Source organism: Impatiens glandulifera, chromosome 3 (assembly GCF_907164915.1).
Source record: "Impatiens glandulifera chromosome 3, dImpGla2.1, whole genome shotgun sequence".
NCBI lineage: Eukaryota > Viridiplantae > Streptophyta > Magnoliopsida > Ericales > Balsaminaceae > Impatiens > Impatiens glandulifera.
This window is the reverse complement of record NC_061864.1, coordinates 17,959,196-17,980,722: the sequence shown is the minus strand read 5'-3', so window position 1 is coordinate 17,980,722 and position 21,527 is coordinate 17,959,196. Positions and strand designations below refer to the sequence as shown.

Here is a 21,527-nt window from a genome sequence, read left to right as displayed (position 1 = left end):
ATCCTTAAATTGTGATGTTTAAAAAAAGAGGTCTCAACTTGTGAGGTTAGAAAAAAAATGTCCTAAATTATAATCGACCCAAATAATGAGCATCAAATTGTGAAGTTCAAAAGAAAAGGTAATAAATTACAACTACCCCAATAAACCCAATAAAGAGTCCTAATTTGTTATTTCGATCTTTTTATTTATTTATAGTTTACTAAATATATATAATGTATTATTGATGTGTATATATATTTTAGATGTTTTTAGATCAACCTTAAATTATTTATTTTCAAATAATTGATCATAATGTTTTTTATAAACCTTATAATAATAAAATATTTAATTATAATAAAATACTTTCAAAGAATAAATCAATATTGAAGACTTCTATGTGCCGGCCACTTTCTTTAATATGCCGTGCCTCACACTTATTGAACTCATTTAAATATTTCTTTAATAGGAATAATTTATTTTTAATTTTATTTTCTAAAATGTTTGAATTGTGAATAGAATATTTGACTTTTATTCTCTAAGAATATTTTTTTTAACACTTAGTTATATTGAGTTATCTATGTTAAGTATTTATTATCTTAGAATTTTGATTTATTTTGATATATGATAAGAACATAAAAAAAAGTTAATTTAAATTTATTTTATAAATTTTAAGGGATCAAATATCTATTAACTTAAAATATCTTATCATGGTATATTCAATATATATATATATATATATATATATATATATATATATATATATATATATATATATATATATTATCAATCATCACAAAAATAATCAATTTAGTTATAAATGAAAAATAAATTAAAGCATATTTGAAAACATTTTACTTCTATTGTATTTAATTATAAATTGTTTCTAAGAATAAGATATCTATTCTATTTCATATATGAACAAAACCCTTACATAAAGATGAATAAACCCAAAATATGGATAATGTAGTTTCTTTTATTAAAAATTATATTTTTGAAATTTAAAAAGTTAACACGAAAAATGATGTTCCAATTTCAGTTTAGTTATTAATAAAATGATAATTATAATATATTCCGCAGTTTCAATCCAAATTGTCTCATTTTGTACCATTTTTTCACGGTTCCAATTTCAGTTTAATTATTAATAAGATGATAATTATAACATGTCATGCAGTTTCAATCCAAATTGTCTCATTTTGTACCATTTTTGTACCATTTAATCGGTAGTTTACCAAAAATCGTATCAATTATACGATATAGCTTGAAGCTAGCACAGTAGAATTACTTTATAAATATAATAAATCAATCATTGTTCTTTAAAATTATTTATCAATTATAGTAGTAATATATTTACAAAAAAAAAAACATATATAGGTAACTCCATTTGATATTGACATATTTAATTATTGAATTTATAAAATGTTTCATGAAAAGAATGTCAGAATAGTATGCAGATTAATTTGTGAAGTTAACCATCGCTAAATGTTGAACCCGATTATTCTAAGCGCCCGGAAAAATAATATTGTGTTAGGATTTTTAAATTATGGCCGAGCCTTTCAAGTTCTTTAATTCAAGAAACGGGTTCTTGATGCTGGAATTCAACACTCTAGCGCAGCGGATATAGAATTAGAGGAGAATTCGAGGTTAAGGAGAGAAGAGCCGAGGGGGAGGAGAGAAATACCACTAGATCACACCTAGCGGTCCAAGAAGGGGGAGGAGGGCCGAGAGATAACTTAAACACCAAGTTCCAAAATATTCAATTCATAGCCCCAAAAAGTGGGGTGGGCATCACCATTTAAAGAGGCTGAAGTACCCAAGAGTCGGTTACAAATTTGTTATAACAACTTACAAAATAACAGAATTCGGTTTTAAAGGAAATAAGAGAAGATAAAAGATGAATTGTTAAACAGAACATAGAGCTGACCCAATTGATTCATAAGACCGAGGAGTGCACTTTCTTATTCGAGGATCGTAACATCATCTCCCCCATTAGAAGTTCGTCGACCCCGACGAAGAGAGTGTTGTCTTGTTGGCCTCCTTGCAGCTAGCATTTCTGGGCATTGAATACTTATAACTTCTGCATCTTCCCAAGTTTGGTCTTCTGTTTGGGCCCCATCCCAATTGATTAGCAACTGTTTTTTCATTTTACCCACTTGCAACGTGACATCTTTTCTCTTCTTGTCCTGCTGCTGCTTCATACGATTCTGGGCTCTTTTCAAATGGAATTTTATGAGTTGGAGTGAGGCTTCCCTGGCTGTTAGCGATACATCCACCTCTTCCACTCTCGAGTCACCTGCTACATACGGTGTATGGACCGGGGGGAATATCCATATATGGCTTCAAAAGGAGTTGTTTGTATTGCTGTATGAAAATTAGTATTATACCACCATTCAGCCAAAGGCAACCAGCGTACCCAATCTTTCGGTGTTTGGCCAGCCATGCAACGTAGATAAGTGACCAAGCATTTGTTGACTATCTCGGTCTGGCCATCCGTCTGGGGGTGATAGGCTGAAGATAAAGCTTGTTTTACTCCTTGTATACTTAAAAATTCCTGCCAAAAGGTGCTTAAGAACACTTTGCCCCGATCACTAATGATGGTTGTTGGCATTCCGTGGAGCTTGGAAACATTATCCACAAATAACTCAGCTACTGTCCGGGCAGAAAAGGGGTGTTGCAGACTCATAAAGTGGGCCATCTTCGATAGTCTGTCAACTACCACAAATATAACACTTTTACCTTTTGACTTAGGTAAGCTTTCAATGAAATCCATGGAGACCGATTCCCAGAATCGATTGGGAATTGCTAAGGGCTGAAGCAGACCCCTATATGCTGAGTTATCAGATTTATTTTTTTGGCAAACTTCACAGGTCCGGACAAATTCCCTAATGTCTTTAAGCATTCCTGGCCAATAGTAAACAAGTTGCATTTTCTTCTGGGTGACCAGAGTCCCCGAATGCCCCCTTCTGCTCCCAAGTGCATGGCTGCAATTAAGGTATTTCTGAGGTCATTATTCTTCCCCACCACCAGCCGGTCCCTTTTTCTCAATAACCCGCGGTCGTATGAGCAATCTGGGTGAGAATCAACATTAGCCAGAATTTCACGAATAACTTTAGTTAAGTTGGGATCTTCTTCATAGCTTTCTTGAATCTGTTTTTGGACAGCAGTGTGATAAATTGAAATTCCTGCACATTGAACACCTGCTACCCGCCTAGACAAAGCATCTGCCACCAAGTTTTCTTTTCCCTTTTTATATTGAACAACAAAGTCATATCCCACCAATTTATAGAGCCATTTCTCTTGAGCCGGGGTTTGAACTCTTTGTTCCAGCAAGTATTTAAGGGCTTCATGATCGGTTTTTACAATAAATTGCTTGTACCTAAGGTAAGATCGCCACTTCTCCACCGCAAATGTTAAGGCCATGAGTTCTTTTTCATACGTGGATGATGGTAACTTTTCTGGTTCAATCCCCTTGCTTATGAATGAAATTGGTCGACTTTCTTGCATTAGAACTGCCCCTATACCAATTCCGCTTGCATCGGTCTCTACTACAAAGGGAATATCGAAATTTGGAAGCGCTAGGACCGGAGGGGAAAGCATACGCTGCTTCAATAATAGAAATGCATCTTCAGCTTCTTTATTCCATTCAAACTGACCCTTTTTCAACAGGGCCGTGAGTGGTCTTGCTATGGAGCCGTAGCCTTTTATAAATCTTCTATAGTATCCGATCAGACCAAGGAACCCTTTCAATTGCTTAGGAGATTTTGGAACTGGCCATGTGCTCATTGCTTCTAACTTTGCTGGATCTGTGGCTACATCATTCTCATCAAGGATATGGCCAAGATAGGCAATTTGCTTGCACCCAAAATTACATTTCCCTTTGTTAAGGAATAATTCGTTATGTTGCAATATTGAAAGTACCTTATGTAGGTGCTGGATATGTTCCTTCCAGCTCGGGTTGTATACTAGGATATCATCAAAAAATACTAGCACGAACTTCCTTAGAAATGGTTTCAGGGTCGCGTTCATTAAGCTTTGGAAGGAGGACGGTGCATTGGTTAGGCCGAAGGGCATCACCAAAAATTCATATAGGCCTTCGTGAGTACGGAATGCTGTTTTGTGGCAGTCACCTGGGTGCATCCTTATCTGGTGGAATCCTGAGCGCAAATCGAGCTTGGAAAAAAACCTGGACCCATGCAATTCTTCCATTAACTCTTCAATGACCGGGATAAGGAACTTATCCTTAATGGTTGCTGAGTTGAGCCGCCTATAATCAATACACATTCTCCATGATAAGTCTTTCTTTCGGACCAACACCACAGGGGCGCCAAAAGAGCTGTGGCTTCTTCTTATGACTCCCCTGTCTAGCATATCGTTGACCAAATGTTCAATTTCTGTCTTCTGCAGGGCAGGATATCGGTAAGGACGCATGCAAACAGCTTCCGTGCCTTCCTTTAATGGGATACGGTGATCTTGTTCCCTGGCGGGTGGTAAGTTCTCAGGTTGCTGGAATATCGGGCTGAAATCATCTAGCATTTGCTGAAGGTCTTCAGGAATATCATCTGGTGGCCTTGTAGAGAGCGAGAAAAATTGTGCTTCGTTTTCACTTCTTATTTGGATCATGGCAGCAACATTGCCTTTCTTTAATAACTTCTCTAGGTGATCACCCTTCATTAAATTGATTTGTGTATGGGGTATGCCTTGCAAGACCGTGGTTAGCCCTTCCCTTTCAAAAGAGAGTGTTAATTTTTCAAAGTCCCATTTTGAAGGGCCTAGAGTAATCAGCCATTCTATTCCCAGCACAATATCATACCCTGTCATTGTTAATACCTTCATATTTGCTTGATAAAACATGCCTTCCATAGACCATTTCAGATCTTGGCAGAAACTAGAGCATAGAATGTTAGAGCCGTCTGCCACTCGGACCGAGAGCACTTGGGTGGGAAGTATGTCATGGCTAATGTTCTTCATTATCCTGCTATTAATGAAATTATGAGTGCTGCCTGTATCAATTAATATCACGACCGGTAGGTTCCCAATTTTGCCAAGAATCTGGAGCGTTTGAAAGGTTTTAGAACCCGTCAATGCATGTAAGGATATGGCTAATTCTTCCACTGCGTCAGGCTGCAAAAGAGAATCATCAAGATCTACCTCCGGAGCAGGTTCTTGGTCGGGTTCTTGATTTTCTTGATTGGCCGAGACCATGAATAACTTTGATTTACACCTGTGATTTGGTTGCCATTTTTCGTCGCAAGTATAGCATAGGCCTTTCCTTCTCTTTTCATCCATTGAAGCTGGATCTAATTGCTTAACATGGCCCTGATTTGCACTCGAAGAAGACCCATATGAAGAGCTCGGCTTGATGTATGGGGCTCTGTTCGTGCTTTGCCAACTTGGTTTGACGATGCTCGGATTGGGCAGTAGTGGTGGCTCGGCGCTGTACAAATTCCCATTGCTCATTAAAGACCGGTACGTTGCTTCTTGGACTTTAGCCATGGCCATGGCTTCATTTAAAGAATCTGGGAATCGAAGCCTGATGCAGTTTGCAATTTCTTCCCTTAGACCGGACAAATAACAATCTATGACGTACTCCCTTGGCATGTTGTAGAGTTTTTGAGAGATCGACATATATTGCAGATTATAATCTTGAACCGACCCAACCTGTTTCAGATTCATCAACTGTCTCATTGGAGTATCGTGTATAGAGGGTCCGAATTGCGTCATAAGATCTCTCTTGAACACGTCCCAAGATAGGGCCTCCATATGATCACGATTCTGTAGATAAGATCCATACCACATTCTTGCTTCGCCAGAAAAGTGAATGGGTGCAATTTCTAGTTTCGTGGCATCCCTAGTTTTATCCACCCTGAAAAATTGCTCGGCAGATATTAGCCAGCCTTCGACATCCGACCCATCAAACCGAGGAAAATCGACCTTGGTTAGCCGAGTAGGAGGAGCATAGTGTTGGTCGCGGTTCTGGCCAGGGTGCGGGGGCCTAAATGATGAAGGACCGTGGCAAGAATTATCTTCATAGGGTCTGTGGCGGGGTTCTTGCACGTTTCCAGATGCCCCGCTCTCAAAGGCCGCCATTCTTTCTTCAGCCGCATCAAATCTACGGTCTATGGCAGCTTGCATTGCTGCTGTTTGTTGGGACAGGTTTTCAATCAGGGCTTTGAGCGCATCCATTTCCGATTGCTGGCGAGTTTCTACCATGTTGAGAATCGTCCAGCTCTGATACCAAGATGTTAGGATTTTTAAATTATGGCCGAGCCTTTCAAGTTCTTTAATTCAAGAAACGGGTTCTTGATGCTGGAATTCAACACTCTAGCGCAGCGGATATAGAATTAGAGGAGAATTCGAGGTTAAGGAGAGAAGAGCCGAGGGGGAGGAGAGAAATACCACTAGATCACACCTAGCGGTCCAAGAAGGGGGAGGAGGGCCGAGAGATAACTTAAACACCAAGTTCCAAAATATTCAATTCATAGCCCCAAAAAGTGGGGTGGGCATCACCATTTAAAGAGGCTGAAGTACCCAAGAGTCGGTTACAAATTTGTTATAACAACTTACAAAATAACAGAATTCGGTTTTAAAGGAAATAAGAGAAGATAAAAGATGAATTGTTAAACAGAACATAGAGCTGACCCAATTGATTCATAAGACCGAGGAGGGTGCACTTTCTTATTCGAGGATCGTAACATATTGTCAGGCCCATAAACATCCTACCAGCTACTTTATCCGCCGGTAAATATTTAACCGACACATTCTAGCGCTAAGAAAGCGACGAAAACCTATAACCTTAATAAAAAAACGTCGGTGAAAAGGTGTTTTTGCGACAATAAAAGTTTTCATATGAAGATTTATTTTTGTCACTAAAGATGCATCAAGTAACTAATTTACCAGTTACTATACAAATATTCAAGATAGTTCATAAGAATCACATAGTCTAGTAAGAAGATTTATAAAGTAAAAATATATGATGAAATAAAATCTCCAAACCACAAACGGCGTTCTATTCCATTACATAGCCATCGTGTCGATATCCTCATCACTTGTCTCGACCCATGGAAGCTTATGCTTTGCCACTCTACATTTCTTCCCCTCCATGCCCAAATAGTCTCCTTCATTCTGCAAAACTCCAAAAACAAATAATTTATATTGAAACATAAAAGAACGACTTTAAGTAATTCATTCGACCACCTTGAGGCAGATTCTGTCTTGAAGATTACAAACCGGGTAATCACTAGGGCAACAAAAATCCACTCCAGTCCCAAATCCAGTGCAACAAACACCATTCTCATATTCACAACATCCATAAAATAAGCAATAATTAAATAACTCATATATGCAACAACATGTCTCTTTAGCCGAGCAGTAAGCGAATTTCCCACAAGCAGACGGCGATGGTGGTGGCGGAGGAGGAGGAGGTGGTGGTGGAGGTGGCGGAGCAACCGGAGAAGGGTATGGAGAAGTTTCCAATGTTGGGTAAGAAGCCGCTGCATTAATAGCACAAACACCGTATGTTTTTGTTGTGTTTCTTCTTATATAGACATAACCGTCCATTCCCCAATCACTTCCCCATGAGTTTTTTACAATCCAATAATCTTCATCTCCTTTAGATCCATAGCCTACTATAAGAACAGCATGATCTATGTAACTAGGGTTACCCAAACAATCACCATCGTAGATACCCTATGTTACAAGAAGACGACTTAAATGAGTTTTCGATTATAAATTGTCAAAAAATGAATAATTAACTCAAAAATAATAAAAAAAACGTTAATAAATAATAGCGACGGTACTTTTTCACTAATAGGGTGAACTTTACTTACATCGGTGTAGAGTTGGAAATCAATGGCACTTCCATCTATGGCAACACTTACGGGTTGGTTAGCAACTGCACAAAGTAGAGATTTCTCATTCTGATTGACATCTTTATAGCCTTCTATAGTCGCCACCTTCTCGTTTTGCTGGAAATCACAAGCAATAAAAAATGATGTTGAAGTTTTAAATACTACATAGATAGATCTTTTTGAAAAAGTGAGATTCTTTTTCACTAAACTACAGTTCCGAGAAGATCACAACTACCATCTCCCATTTAAAAGTACTTCAACTTAAGAGAAGAAGAGACCTTAGTGTTGCAAGTGTCGTCTATTCCTGTGTAAGGGTAATCGGATTCAGAGTCAATGCCACCATTTCTAACAACCCATTCATAAGCATAATCCATATATCCTCCGTTACAACCATAGTTAATTTTGTCGCAGTCCACGAGTTCTTGAGCAGAGAGACTTATGAGATTTCCAGTCATAATTGCATGAATTCCTTCAATGGCTCCGGTTGAAGAGAAAGACCAACAACTTCCTGTATAATTAATATATATATAAAATATGTCGATAATATGTTATGTAACGTGTTTGTATTTTCATTGTTATTGTCTTATCATTTTTAATATACATGGATCATTATATATATATAATATATATACTAAATACATTCACAACATCGGTAGAAAACCCGTCGCTAATAATGGTTCGAATCACACATTTAGCGACGATTAATATACGTAGCTAAAAGTAGAAGAAAAATAATTACCACATCTGCCTTGGTCCTTAACGGCTGTAACTACGCCATGCTTTCTCCAATCCATGGAAGATGGAGCATCACAACTTTCAACATGGCGGCTCATCATCTTCTTCTTCAAAGGCTTGTTCATCTTTGACAAATAGATTTCTCTAAACTCCAGATTGCTCAAATCAGCAAATTTGTTCATCCCCACCTTGTGTTCTTCCCTATCACCTTTTCTTGATTTCCTCTCCATTATATAGTTCAAGTTGTTCTTGAAATACCGAAACCTCTTTTCTTCTTCTTCCGATCCATACTCGTAAACTTTCCCATGCTTCTCCTTCCATTCCTGGAAGAGTTTGGAGAATTGATCATCTTCGTTAGGTTTAGGATGATGATCAAGACTTAAACAGGGGAATGAAAATGAAACCAAGATCAAGAAAATGATAGAGAAGTTGGTAGCCATTAATTCTAAGAGTTATAGATTATAGTGTATGAGGATTGAGTGCCCTGTTTTGTGTCTTATTTCTATTCATTTTGAGGCTTGAATCGAAAGTTTGAAAGTTTCTTTCTTTGTTTGGTTTCTAGCTAGATATAAACTAGTGAAACTGAAGATAAGTATTGATCACTCAAATAAGCTATATTCAAGTACTCATGTTGGTGTCAATCATAAGTGTGATTAATAATAGTCAAAAAATAATTAATTAAGCACATGATTTAGCAAACTAAGTCATCAAACTCTTAACTTTCACACCACCAAAAAAAAATATATATTCCGAACTTGATGTATATATATATTATTACGGTTGTTCCCACTAAAAATGTCATAAATCGAAGATAAAAAAAGGGTTGTTAGAGCTTTTGCCCAATGACGATCAAATGAGAACAAAAATGTGGTGTTAAAATCAATGTTAGTAAATACATATTGGATTCATCGTTGCTTCTTTTGTCACATTTAGCCAATCTATTACAATAATTGACTATAAAAACAATTCTTCATCTCACCAATAAACAAAGGAAAAGAAGTTAAAAATCAAACAATGGCAGATCACAAAGAAGGAGGAATTGTGAACAAGGGTCATGAGGATGGAACTAAACTAGCATCATCCCTTCTCGAGGAATTCGGTCTCCCAGCTGGACTCCTCCCATTGGCCGATGTAATCGAGGTTGGATTTGTTCGAGCCACCGGTTACATGTGGATTGTTCAAAAGAAGAAAGTGGAGCATAATTTCAAGTTGATAAGCAAACTAGTGAGTTATGATAGTGAAATCACGGGATTCATTAATAAAAACCGTATAAAAAAACTCAAAGGTGTGAAGGCTAGGGAACTTATGCTCTGGCCACCGGTCAGTGAGATAACCCTCGATGAACCACCAACCGGAAAGATTCACTTCAAGAGTCTCGCTGGTATCACCAAAACCTTCCCCGTCGAGGCTTTTGCAGCTGATCAGTGATCGGGGCGCGACTATTTGGTTTCGTTGGATGTTTATCGGATTCATGTGTGGTTGTTTTGAGTCGAGACAAACTTCTAAGGTTGTCTCATAAAATAATGAGACCATTGTTTGAGTGGTCATATATTACATGATTTTAGTTCAATAATCGTGACATTGAGAAACCCATATATTGTCTACCATAAATTTATGTTTAATATTGAACTATATAAATAATTAAAAGTATTATAACTTATCATGAAAAAATAGTTAATTAGCTTTCTTAGCACACTGGTAATAATAGTACAAAGTTATTAATGATGTTTTTGGAGCGTTTCCAATAAATAATTTATTTCCTCACGTTACTGTATTTTAATTCAATAACCTAATCACTAAAGTAGAAAAGATTCTTGCATAAGAGTTTAAAACTATGTTTTCAAATAGGCTCGTTTGAAGAAAATACTATTGTTACAGACTTTACAGTAATTAATTAAGTTTTGATACATGAATAAAACCAAAATAAATAAAATATTAATATAAATTTAGTCACTTCCAAACATTTATATATATATATATATATATATATAATTATAATGATGCTTAATTTTGAAATTTCCGGATTGCCGGGTCGAGAGTTGTGGTTAATTTATATATATATGTGAGAGTAAATGGATATTTGGGTCGGATTCTGGGTTGACCCGCACATAAACTTAAAACGGTTAAAAATAAAATTAAAAATACTATAGATATATTTTGAACTTACAACCTAACCAAACAAGTACAACTCTTTAACCAAGTAGGCTAATAACACTTTATATTTTAAATTCCAAACCAAATTTAATGAACGAATGACGTTGTAACAATATATTTTTATCCGTATACATCGCACGGGGATTTTCCTAGTTAAATTAATATAATAGATCATGTAACTAATTAATACTCTCAGTTTGTAGTAGAGATAAGGACTTAAAACATATCCAATTTGAAAAAGTCTTATTTGTTAGAAATTTTCAACATTAATTAACTTCTAAATTTCGTCCTGAATTCATTGCAATTGTTTTTTTTAGCGTTCAAACTCATATTTAAACCTTAGCCAACCAATTTATAAGGACTTGGAAGAATAAACAGTATTTCACAAGATTCTCCGGAGTATAGTAGAATTCAATGCACGTAAAAAATGACGATGATCGCATCGAGCTAGAGGTAAGTCAGTCTGCGGACATGACAAATGACGAGTTTCGAACATCGATGACTTACAACCACGTAGACAAATAAATAACCTAGACATCTATGGTTCAATAGAGTAATTAGCATTCTTTACAAAAATTACATAAACTTTGTTTATATATATGTGTTATGATAAATCATTAATGGATATGTTTGGTTTGGGTATAATTCCTTTTTTTCTTTCTAAAAACTAATATGGGTATGAAGTTCAAGTTTGATGTGAGTTATTTGAAAGTTATAAAATCAAAACATTGTTTGATAAAAAGGTATGAATTTTTAGAATTAGTTTTGTTAATTCATATTCTAAATATTCTTTTGAATTTAATTAATTATATTTTAGTTAATAATTAAATTAATTTTTCCTTTAAAATTCATTAATGCGATACAAATATTAAAATTAGATCCAAGTTCTTAAAAATATAGTTTTGAATGAAACACTGTCTAATTAATTATCATTTTCTTTTGGTAGGAAACTTCAAATGAGCATAGTTGAACATATAGTTTGTGGTTGGAAAGTTGAAAAAGTATATCTGTGATGCCGTGTTGATTGTTGTAAAGAAAGAACTTTTTAATTTCTCTGTAGCCATTTGCCAAAGTGGGCCTCAACTGTATATATATATATATATAGTCTAAAGTCTAAACACGCATAAATATCTATCATTATATATATATATATATATATATATATATATATATATATATATATATATATATATATATATATATATATATATATATATATATATATGGGGAAGTTAATTTATGATATTCATCCTTGACACTCGTCATGACTTATGTTGATAGGTATAAATTATTTTTCTTTCAAAATAAAATAATCCAAAATCTCTATAATATATATATATATATATATATATATATAATATTAAATCATAGATAAACTCTATAAATAAAAACAAAAAAATAAAAAATACTTGAACATATATCTAATTCATTACATGTTAGTATCTTGTCTTCAAAATTATAAAAAATATATAAAATACAATGTTACACAGAATTGAAATATACGAATAACGAAATTAACAGAATACAATATTGATTTGAAGCATGTGTTAGACATATTTTCCCTAAAACAGTTTCATCGGCTCCCGTTTATATTGGAGTTTATCGTAGATGGTTGTCTCACAAGGTAAAACAAATCTAGTAGTGATTCTGTACTGGAATCACTACGCATCGAACATGACAAAGACATATGAATTCAATCATTAGGTTTCAACAGAGATAATTGAGTCAAGAACTCTAAGAACACTCACAAAGATAATAAAAGAACTTTTAGAATTTTAGAGTGAAGAATGATAATTTTTGGAATTATTTACCACAAGGGTGATATTTTGGCTTTTTTTTATATATGTGTACGATATCGTCTTTACAGATAACTCTTCTACTTCTCATATTGATTCTATCATATCAAAATTAAGTATCAGGTTTCCTCTCAAATATTTGAGTGATATCCACTACTTCCTCAAATTTGAAACTACTCGAACATCACTCGGTCTTTATGCTTGATGCAAAACCACTAAACACACATGTTTCTATGGGATCATCTCTGTCCAAACACGATGGTGAACTATTAAGTGATCATCTTCTCTATCGTATTACTGTTGGAGCTCTTTAGTACTTCACTCTCATTCGTTTTGAACTTGAGTTTGTTGTCAATCGAGTGTGTAAGTTCATGCATGCTCCCATTACAACTCATTGGGTGGCAGTCAAGCGTAATCTTTGTTAAATTCGGCATCATCCTATCATAGACTCCTTATTAGGTCATCCTCGTCAATAACTCTTACAACATACTCTGATGTGGATTAGGCTGGATGCCCCAATGATCGCCGCTCCATCATTATTGTATATTTCTCCAAGGTAATCTTATCTCTTAGAACTCTAAAAAGCAACAAGTTTTTGCTCGTTCCAACACCGAGTATAAATATTGTGTCCTTGCTCATGTCACTACGGAACTCTATTGATTACAATCTCTTCTTGGAGAATTACACGTCACCATGACATGTGCCCCCACTTTGTGGTACGACAACATCATAGCTGGATTTTTATTTGTTAATCATGTCTTTCATGCACGAACCAAACACATTTAGATTGACTTTCATTTCGTTTGTGAGTGTGGTGCTCAAAAGACACTCTCAATTAAATATATTTTTGCTCAGATCAAATTATTATACTCTCACCCAAGGATTGTCCTTTAATAGATTTATTTTTGAAGTTGTGTGTCACCAAGTTTTACTTGAGATATGATGTTAAACAAGCTGTTAATTCAATAAAAACTCAAAGGTCACATTGAAAAGCTTATCAATAATCACATCAACACTTGTTAATATTTATTATTCATTGTAAATTTTGTAATGTTCTAAATAACTTCGGTATAAAACAATTGTAGGTAAAATACCAAAACACAAAATTTATTTTATCAATCTTCTACTTTTCATTATATAGTTTGTATTCTATTCTTCATCTTTCTATAATTGAATTCCTCAATTTCACCTAAAGAATTATTCAATTCTCATGTGCTAATTCTTCCATAAGCGTACCATGATAAAAGAAAATATAATTATATAAACAAAATATATTACAACATCAATAAATAAAGTTATTAATTAAATACCTTAAATTATTAAATATCAAAGTATGAATGGATACTAAATAATTTTTTTTACAAAATTTACTTATTTGTTAACTCATAATAATCAATACCTAATCTAACTTCCTAAATTAAATAAATAAAATGTCATCACCCACTTGATTAACCCGATTTATTCCAAAGTTTTGAAAGTTAAAAAAATAATCAAATGATTCATGCAATTATATTATGAAACGGATAGTCGTTTAAGCACAACGAAAAAAACATTACATTTTTAAAGAAAATTACACAAATAATACAATATTAACGTGTGTGAGATCTTCCAAAAGACAATAAGCTCTCCGGTTGAATAATGGGGATATAACCTCATTTTTTTAGGCCTGCAAATTTATCTGCCTCAATTCACGTTTTTCAACACGTATCAATTGTTCTTGGCATAACTCAATGAATATCAGTAATACTCCAAAAAAAACTCCAAATATTATCGACACTCTTACAATATAAAAGGAGATGAATGGTTGTCTCTACATCCTTAAAACACAGATGACATCGACTAACTAAGATAAGATCATTGCGCATACATCTATCATCAGTTAAAATACCACCGTAGATCGTACTCCACCCAAAAAAAAAATTCTTAGTGGGAATTCTAGACTTCCATAACTTCTCCCAGCACAACTCAGGTTGAACGACTTTGTCAAAGAGATAATAACAATGTCCCACATCAAACTTATAAAATTTCTCCATCGCATCGTATCCTGGTTCAACGAAGACACCTTTTTGTAGGTCACTAACGATAACAATCTAACATGAGAAGAACTTTCCTCAAATGATAACCTCCTTCTATATCGGATATGATGCGCAAAACCTTGAGAGCGATAATTGTACATATCTTTGATGATGACATCTCTACAAATAGTAATAGAGGCCAACACGGGGAAGAGAACAACAAAACTCTTACCCCAACACCATGCATCCTCCCAAAAACGGATAGATAGACTGTCACCCGTAAACAAAGAATGTTCATGATAACTTTTCCACATGGTTGATATGGAATCCCACGAGTCGACTCTGGATATTTTTGTAAATTAACCAAACCAATCCAACTCATATTTGTTTCTGATCATATTAACCTAGAAACTTCCCTATTTCGAACCAAAACGAGCACACTATTTTGACAATAAAACCTTATTAAAAGCACATAAGTCACTCAAACTTCCTTCATTTTTTAGCTTTTTTAAGACTTTCTTTTGTAAATAATTATATTCTCATTCATGTTTAAGATTAGATAACAAAATAACTTATTTTTTTTATACATATAGTTTTGAATGAAACACTGTCTAATTATACTCTTTTTTTTTTTTTTTTTTTGTGGGAAACTTCAAATGAGCATAGTTTATAAGTTATAACACTGTCTAATCCACATAGTTTTTGGTCGGAAACTTCAAAAAGTAATCTCTCAAGCCGTGTTGTAAAGAAAACACTTTTAATTTCTCTGTAGCCATTTACCAAAGTGGGCCTCACTCAGAAATCGTTTGATTTGATGTGAGAGTTATTTGGATAAATCCTGAATTTTTTTTAAAAAAACTTTTGTTTGATAGAATTAGTAATTAAAAAATCAAATTTTTATTCCTAACATACCCCTCTATATATATATATTATAATTAATAATATTTTTTAAATGAAATAATTTAATTTATATTAAATTAAATTTTAAAATATAATAAAATAAATATTACAAAACTATACATATATCTACTTCAAACTATCATTATGTATATGTGGAGGTTATAATTAAATTTATGACCATTCATCCTTGACTCGTGACTTACGTTGATAGGAATAAATTATTTTCTTTCAAAATAAAATAATCCAACAAATCATAGATCAGCATATGAACTCCAACTCATTTAAAAAGAACAAAAAGACGGGACATATATCTTCATTACTTCCTACCAACTTTGCTTTTCCAGATTATTATACAGTGTTTATTTCATTTTCAATCTTTAATCAAATCATTTAATCATTAAAACGAAGTTGTAAGAGAACCCGATCAAACTTAATGATAGGCGAATTTTAAAACCGTAAAACCGAAATCACGATCATGGACGGTAGTTGGAGTCGGCTCTCCAAGGGTTCTCTTCTGAGAGATTCCGAGGAAGAGGATCAAGTTGGCCCTTGGTTGTTTTAGTGAAGACCTAACTGCTAAACCGACTGTTCACACGGTTATGGTTAAAATAAAATAAAAATAACAAATTATGAAAAATAATATTTAGAATAAATTTTAGGTATACTTTTATTATTTAGTAACGAATTTTAGTGAACGAATCAAATTGATATAACCGATCAAATCGATCCTTTAACGTACCAAATTGAACTGACCAATAAATCGAATTTGATTTTCCTTAAACTTACTCAACCAAATTAATTGTGTATTTTGGTGTACAAATTGACATCGAACTAATATACACCCTTTATTAGGTTTATGTAAATTAACAACTTTAAAATAAAAAATCTAAAGATCAATTGAACTCTGCCTATATAAGTGACATCAATTTTATACTTAGATATTTGAAGTAAAAAAATAAAAATAAAGAGATAAAAAGGATATTGGAGGTCATTTTCACCCCAAACTACATAATGCGTCCATCTTGGTAATGGATGGTGTACTAGTGTTACTTGTGGTCATTGATCAATCCCCCCACTTGTCTAGTCACCAAACATGATCCTATAACTTAGAGCTTGTTTGGTTTCACATGTCTAACAGATTATATATAGTATCATCAAGTCACTTTAATTTAGTAGTTGATTTTTTCTATGAATTGTGAAACATCCACATAAAAATGACAAAACCCTACATTTTGCAATAAAATCTCATTTCTTTTTAATTCTCAATAGTTTCACTATCCAAACAAACCCTTAGCCGTACATATTTGGTCCTAATAATTTGTCTATATATATAAGGAATTAAGGATAGTGGGATTGTCCATTTGGACATTCCAATTTGTATCAATGATCACGTGTTGCTTACTAAACCAAACAAGACTCGCAATCGTGTCATTCTTTCGGTTCCACTGATTTTCTTTTTATATTTATTTTTTTGTATCTTAACAAGTAACAACTATTTAAAATATACAAGACCCCGATAGATATCTCAAGCAAGGCATGCGTGTTAGAATTGTAATAGGACCACGTAAGTCGTAACAAATGAAATAGTGATAATAATATATGAGCACTAAATCAAAATAATGCACGTTTTTTCATTAGAATTTTTTTAATAAAAATTCAAATTATGCATACACACGTTATTTCATTGATCCTTTATATTCATTGATTCAATTAATTCAAATTCCACTCTCTCTTTCTCTCTATCATTGAAAAGTTAATTAACAATGGCTGCTGATCATTCTTCTTCTCGATGGTATCTCGCCTGCACGAAGCTTCGATTCTATTCTCGAATCCGAAGGTTCCTAAGAATAAAAGTTTCTAAGAAGCAACGGCTGCCGTCTGATCTTTATGAACCGTCAAGAATTACGGATTCAATTGAGAAGGATAAAAAAGAAGTGGCGGCTGCAGGGCGGCTGCAGATGGCGGTGAAGAGTCTACACTTTGGGAGCTGGGAAGAGAAAGAGGCGGCGGCGCGTGAGATTCAGAGGTTGGCGGCCGGAGAATATTTGACAGTACCTAGGCGATTGATGGCAGAAGAGCTTGGCGTCGTGCCGCCGTTGGTGGATATGGCTGGGTCCGAGGTTGTTCAACGGCGGCGCGTGGCCGTTCAGGCTTTGGCTCAGCTAGCTAAAGGAAGTTACAAGTAAGTTTACTAGTATTTCATATTTTAATATTTTCAGACATGTTAACTTATTATTAAAGTAATATTTATAAAAAAATAAAAAAATAAATTATTTTTAGTGAAATAAAATATTGACCGTTAATTTCTTTAAATTTGGTAATCAAAGTTCTTTATACTTAAAATTCGATAATTAAATTAAATTACTAATATAAATCTTTTATTTTTTTATAAATACCACTTAGATAATAAAAGTTTAAAAAAAAATTAATTTGTTAAAACTTTTAAGACAAAATTTTATTTTTGTATAATTTTAATAATAAGTAGTCCAAAATTGTAAGATTTAAAAGAAGGTATTTAAAATAAAAAGTTTCAAATTTGAAGGAAAAAAATGTTTTAGTGTTTTTTAATTAATTATTTGAGAATGAAATTGAAAATTATTTTAAAATAATTCACATCAAACAAGGTTTTTTTTAGTTATTGGAAATATTTATATACTTGAAGTAATTTATTGAATAAATAAATAATAGTGAACAAATATTTATCTTTCTTTTGTTTCTCTGTTTTATTTCAGGAATAAAGTTTTAATTTTGGAGGCGGATATATTATCGAAAGGTCCAGAAAATGTCACAATATTAGATGAGACGACAATTTATGAATATGCGGAACTTATATTTTCTCTATTGTCGGTCGCTAATTTACAGCTCTCACTCGACGCAACAAAGATTGTCACTTTTCTAGTTGCGGTTCTCAATTCCAAATTAAGCGACCGAACCGAGGACATTTGCTTAAGCATATTGTGCAATCTCTCCACCAAACTAGACTATGCTAGTAATCTAGTTTCATATGGAGCAATTGAGGTCATATTAGAACTTTCTAGAACTAAAAGAACCTCGGAAAAAGCCTTAGTCGCATTAGGCAACTTATCAGTCACACTAGTAGGAAAACATGCCCTTGAAAGTAATCCAACCGTTCCGGGAGTATTCATTGAGATCTTGACATGGGAAAATGAACCAAAGTGCCAAGAATTTGCCCTATATGTTTTGATGATTTTGGCTAACCGAAGCTCTATCCAAAGGCGAAAAATGACCGAGTTAGAGATAGTTCCTCGTTTATTGGAGGTGGCATTGTTGGGTAGCACTTTGGCCCAAAAACGGGCAATGAAATTGTTGCAATGGTTTAAGGATGAAAGACAAGCAAGAATTTGTCCGCATTCTGGACCTCAAGCACGTATGAATGTGTTTGGATCGCCAGTTAGTCCAAGGATGGTTGATGAAGGGAGAAGATTGATGAGAAAGATGGTAAAAGAGAGTCTCGATAAGAATATGGAGACGATAACTAGACGAGCTTCGGGTGTTGATCAGAATACTAATTCGTCGCTCAAAATGTTAGTATTGAGCTCGAGTTCTAAGAGCTTACCTTACTAGACAATGTGATAGATAAATGTATTCTAAAATAGTTTAATTATGGTTTTTTCTTTAATACATACAATTTTCTTTTATTTTTATAAACAATAGGTTATTATCTCCGCATAATAAGTTACTCTCTTTTTAATTTTTTGAGATTTTAATGTGAAATTTTTATTTTAATTACCAAACACCTATAAACAAATATAGGTTATAGAAAAAACTCATTAATTTTGGTATTGCCACAAAACAAAATAGGTTTGGCACAAAATGTGATCTATAAAATTTTAAAAAAAAATCACTTTTGTCGACACTTTAAATCAAATACTCCTATGTTTAACAATAAAAATAATAATTGTATAGTATAATGTCTAAAATACTCTCAATCTATTTATTAATCTCTTTCACTTATCAAATCACTTTTTTGTGTTAAACGTTTTTTTATTTTTTTTGGTTTTATCACTCTTTTTTTCTATTGTATACATATAATATATATATTTTTTATAATTATTTTTCATTATATCCACTTTGAAGTATATTATTAATTAATATTTAAATTATCTTTCATATTAAAATAATTTAAAGAAAATAGTTAATTTGTGTAATATATGTTTTTTTAAGTTAGAAATTTTAATAAAAATACTAATTATTTATAAAAATATTTTAATATTTACAAATAAATATTATAATGTTGATAATGGATATACAAATACAAAAATTTACTTATCCACATATAAAAAATGCAAAATCATTTGAAACAATTATCATAAACACAAACACTTTACACAAGAAATATTTCAATATATTATGTTTTTTATAAATTATATCAAACAAAGTTTTGATATTAAAAAAGTAAGTGAAAAATTATTAACACTGTGTGCATTTTTTGTGAAATTGATGAAGATGAATATGTGTATATTTATTAACTTAATAATTTGTTTAATAAAAGATTGCTTTCTAAAAGTAATTTAGAATTGTCAAAAAAAAAATACAGTGAATATTTTATTAAACAATAAATAAAAAAGGTAAAAATGTCAAATATAAAATATACAAAAAAAAATAAATAAATAAAAATATTATCAATTTTTTTATAAACTAAAGATTATCTCATTCAATCACACTTTTTATATTAAATGTAAAAAAAAAAAAAATTAAATTTTTGTTTGACAATTATAAAAAATAATTGTGACAAAAAAATTCATACCAAAACAAATTATGAGGCTCAAAAGAATATTGTTAAGAGAGTAACGATTAATATTGATTTTAATTGTTATTAGTTAAGATGGTATCATCTGGCTTTTTTTATACATTTTAAAAATATATTTTTATTTAGGAAAAAAATAGAAAGCGAATTAAATATGTAACCACAAACACATACTTAATTAGGCGCTCAAACCTAAGAACTTGGGATTAATATCTACCTCTCATTGCCGTTAAGCTAGAAGAAGAGATATGTTTATAAAGTATGTCTGAATGTGATTTTTTTATATAAACATTATAATATGGATAAAGTATAAAATCTCAAGATATTACAAATATTAAGTAACTTGTATCTCGATATTCAATATATGTATACTGAAATTTCAATATTGATGTCAGTATAATTTTTCTTATATAAAAAATCTTGGCACTATATGAATACAAAAATTCAATATATAACACCCATAATTAATAGATTCTAATATAATATTCTTATCTGAATTCTGTTTTTAAATATGAAAATAAAAAAAATACATATTTTCATTGATATGACTTCAATGATAACACATAGAAATACTAAATTAATATAATATCTTAGCAATCTGTAGATGTTATTTGTGTAGAAAAAAAAATGTATAAACAAAGAAAGCTCAATAAAGTATTATTGAATTGAAATTATAAACATAAATATTATATATAAGATTAAAATATAGTAAAACATTACGCATTCAGATCACTTTTTATACCTCTTGCACTATTTATATTAATTTTATTATAGTGTCAGATTAATTATTTGAAAAAATTAGGCGTCACTTCTACCCTTGCCCTTGAGGTACACAATTATAAACGATTATACTTATTAATCATTTAATATATAGACTCATATGTATTTAGTAGTTTACGAACTATTCAATCTTGACTTGTTTAGAGAACTAGTTTATAACTTAAAAAAAGTCTTTTCCTTTTTAGGTAAAATTTTTATTTTTTTTAGTTATTAAATATTAATATATATATATATATATATATATATATATATATATATATATATATATATATGTGAGATCGATTTTTTTTTTTTTTTAAATTTAGTAAACTCTTTAATTTTTTATTTTGAAAATGTAAGTGAGGAGATTATTTTAAGTTTATTAAAAATTTAAAGTTGAAAATTGAGGCTTTATAGGTGATTCCATAATTTACCTCCCGTAAAATCTGGTAGAGATGGTGAGTTTTTTAATGAGAAATCGTCATAGGGCTTCTTTAGATTTTTTTAATATTAATTAATCTCACGACTAAATAGTCGCTACATAATTTTAAAAATTAGGAAATTAAGAGAGTGAATT

General features: G+C 32.3%; 3 protein-coding genes across 3 annotated transcripts; 2 read left to right on the top strand and 1 right to left on the bottom strand.

Annotated features, from left to right (window-relative positions):
- Positions 1 to 6,855: 6,855 nt before the first annotated feature.
- Positions 6,856 to 9,010, bottom strand: LOC124932378 (low-temperature-induced cysteine proteinase-like). Its single transcript, XM_047472996.1, has 5 exons — positions 8,563 to 9,010; positions 8,102 to 8,331; positions 7,803 to 7,940; positions 7,171 to 7,662; positions 6,856 to 7,098 (listed from the first exon to the last, which is right to left on the bottom strand). Exons 1-5 carry the CDS (start codon positions 8,996 to 8,998, stop codon positions 6,991 to 6,993), a joined length of 1,404 nt encoding a protein of 467 aa, XP_047328952.1. The 5' UTR covers positions 8,999 to 9,010; the 3' UTR covers positions 6,856 to 6,990.
- A 562-nt stretch (positions 9,011 to 9,572) lies between these two features.
- On the top strand, positions 9,573 to 9,986 carry LOC124929889. The gene has a single exon (XM_047470271.1). The coding sequence runs from the start codon at positions 9,573 to 9,575 to the stop codon at positions 9,984 to 9,986; it is 414 nt and encodes a 137-aa protein (XP_047326227.1).
- Positions 9,987 to 17,171: 7,185 nt separating this feature from the next.
- Positions 17,172 to 19,100, top strand: LOC124932113. The gene is made up of 2 exons (XM_047472718.1): positions 17,172 to 17,605; positions 18,156 to 19,100. Exons 1-2 carry the CDS (start codon positions 17,187 to 17,189, stop codon positions 19,006 to 19,008), a joined length of 1,272 nt encoding a protein of 423 aa, XP_047328674.1. The 5' UTR covers positions 17,172 to 17,186; the 3' UTR covers positions 19,009 to 19,100.
- The last annotated feature ends 2,427 nt before the right edge of the window (positions 19,101 to 21,527 follow it).

Bases quoted from the DNA above. Each gene is read 5' to 3' on its own strand.
- LOC124929889 (XM_047470271.1), top strand. From the start codon at position 9,573: ATGGCAGATCACAAAGAAGGAGGAATTGTGAACAAGGGTCATGAGGAT.
- LOC124932378 (XM_047472996.1), bottom strand. From the start codon at position 8,998: ATGGCTACCAACTTCTCTATCATTTTCTTGATCTTGGTTTCATTTTCA. The intron at 7,941-8,101 runs GTCTCTTCTTCT...TGTGATTTCCAG, and splicing joins ACGACACTTGCAACACTAAG to CAAAACGAGAAGGTGGCGAC. The intron at 7,663-7,802 runs GTAAGTAAAGTT...CTTGTAACATAG, and splicing joins ATTTCCAACTCTACACCGAT to GGTATCTACGATGGTGATTG.
- LOC124932113 (XM_047472718.1), top strand. From the start codon at position 17,187: ATGGCTGCTGATCATTCTTCTTCTCGATGGTATCTCGCCTGCACGAAG. The intron at 17,606-18,155 runs GTAAGTTTACTA...GTTTTATTTCAG, and splicing joins CTAGCTAAAGGAAGTTACAA to GAATAAAGTTTTAATTTTGG.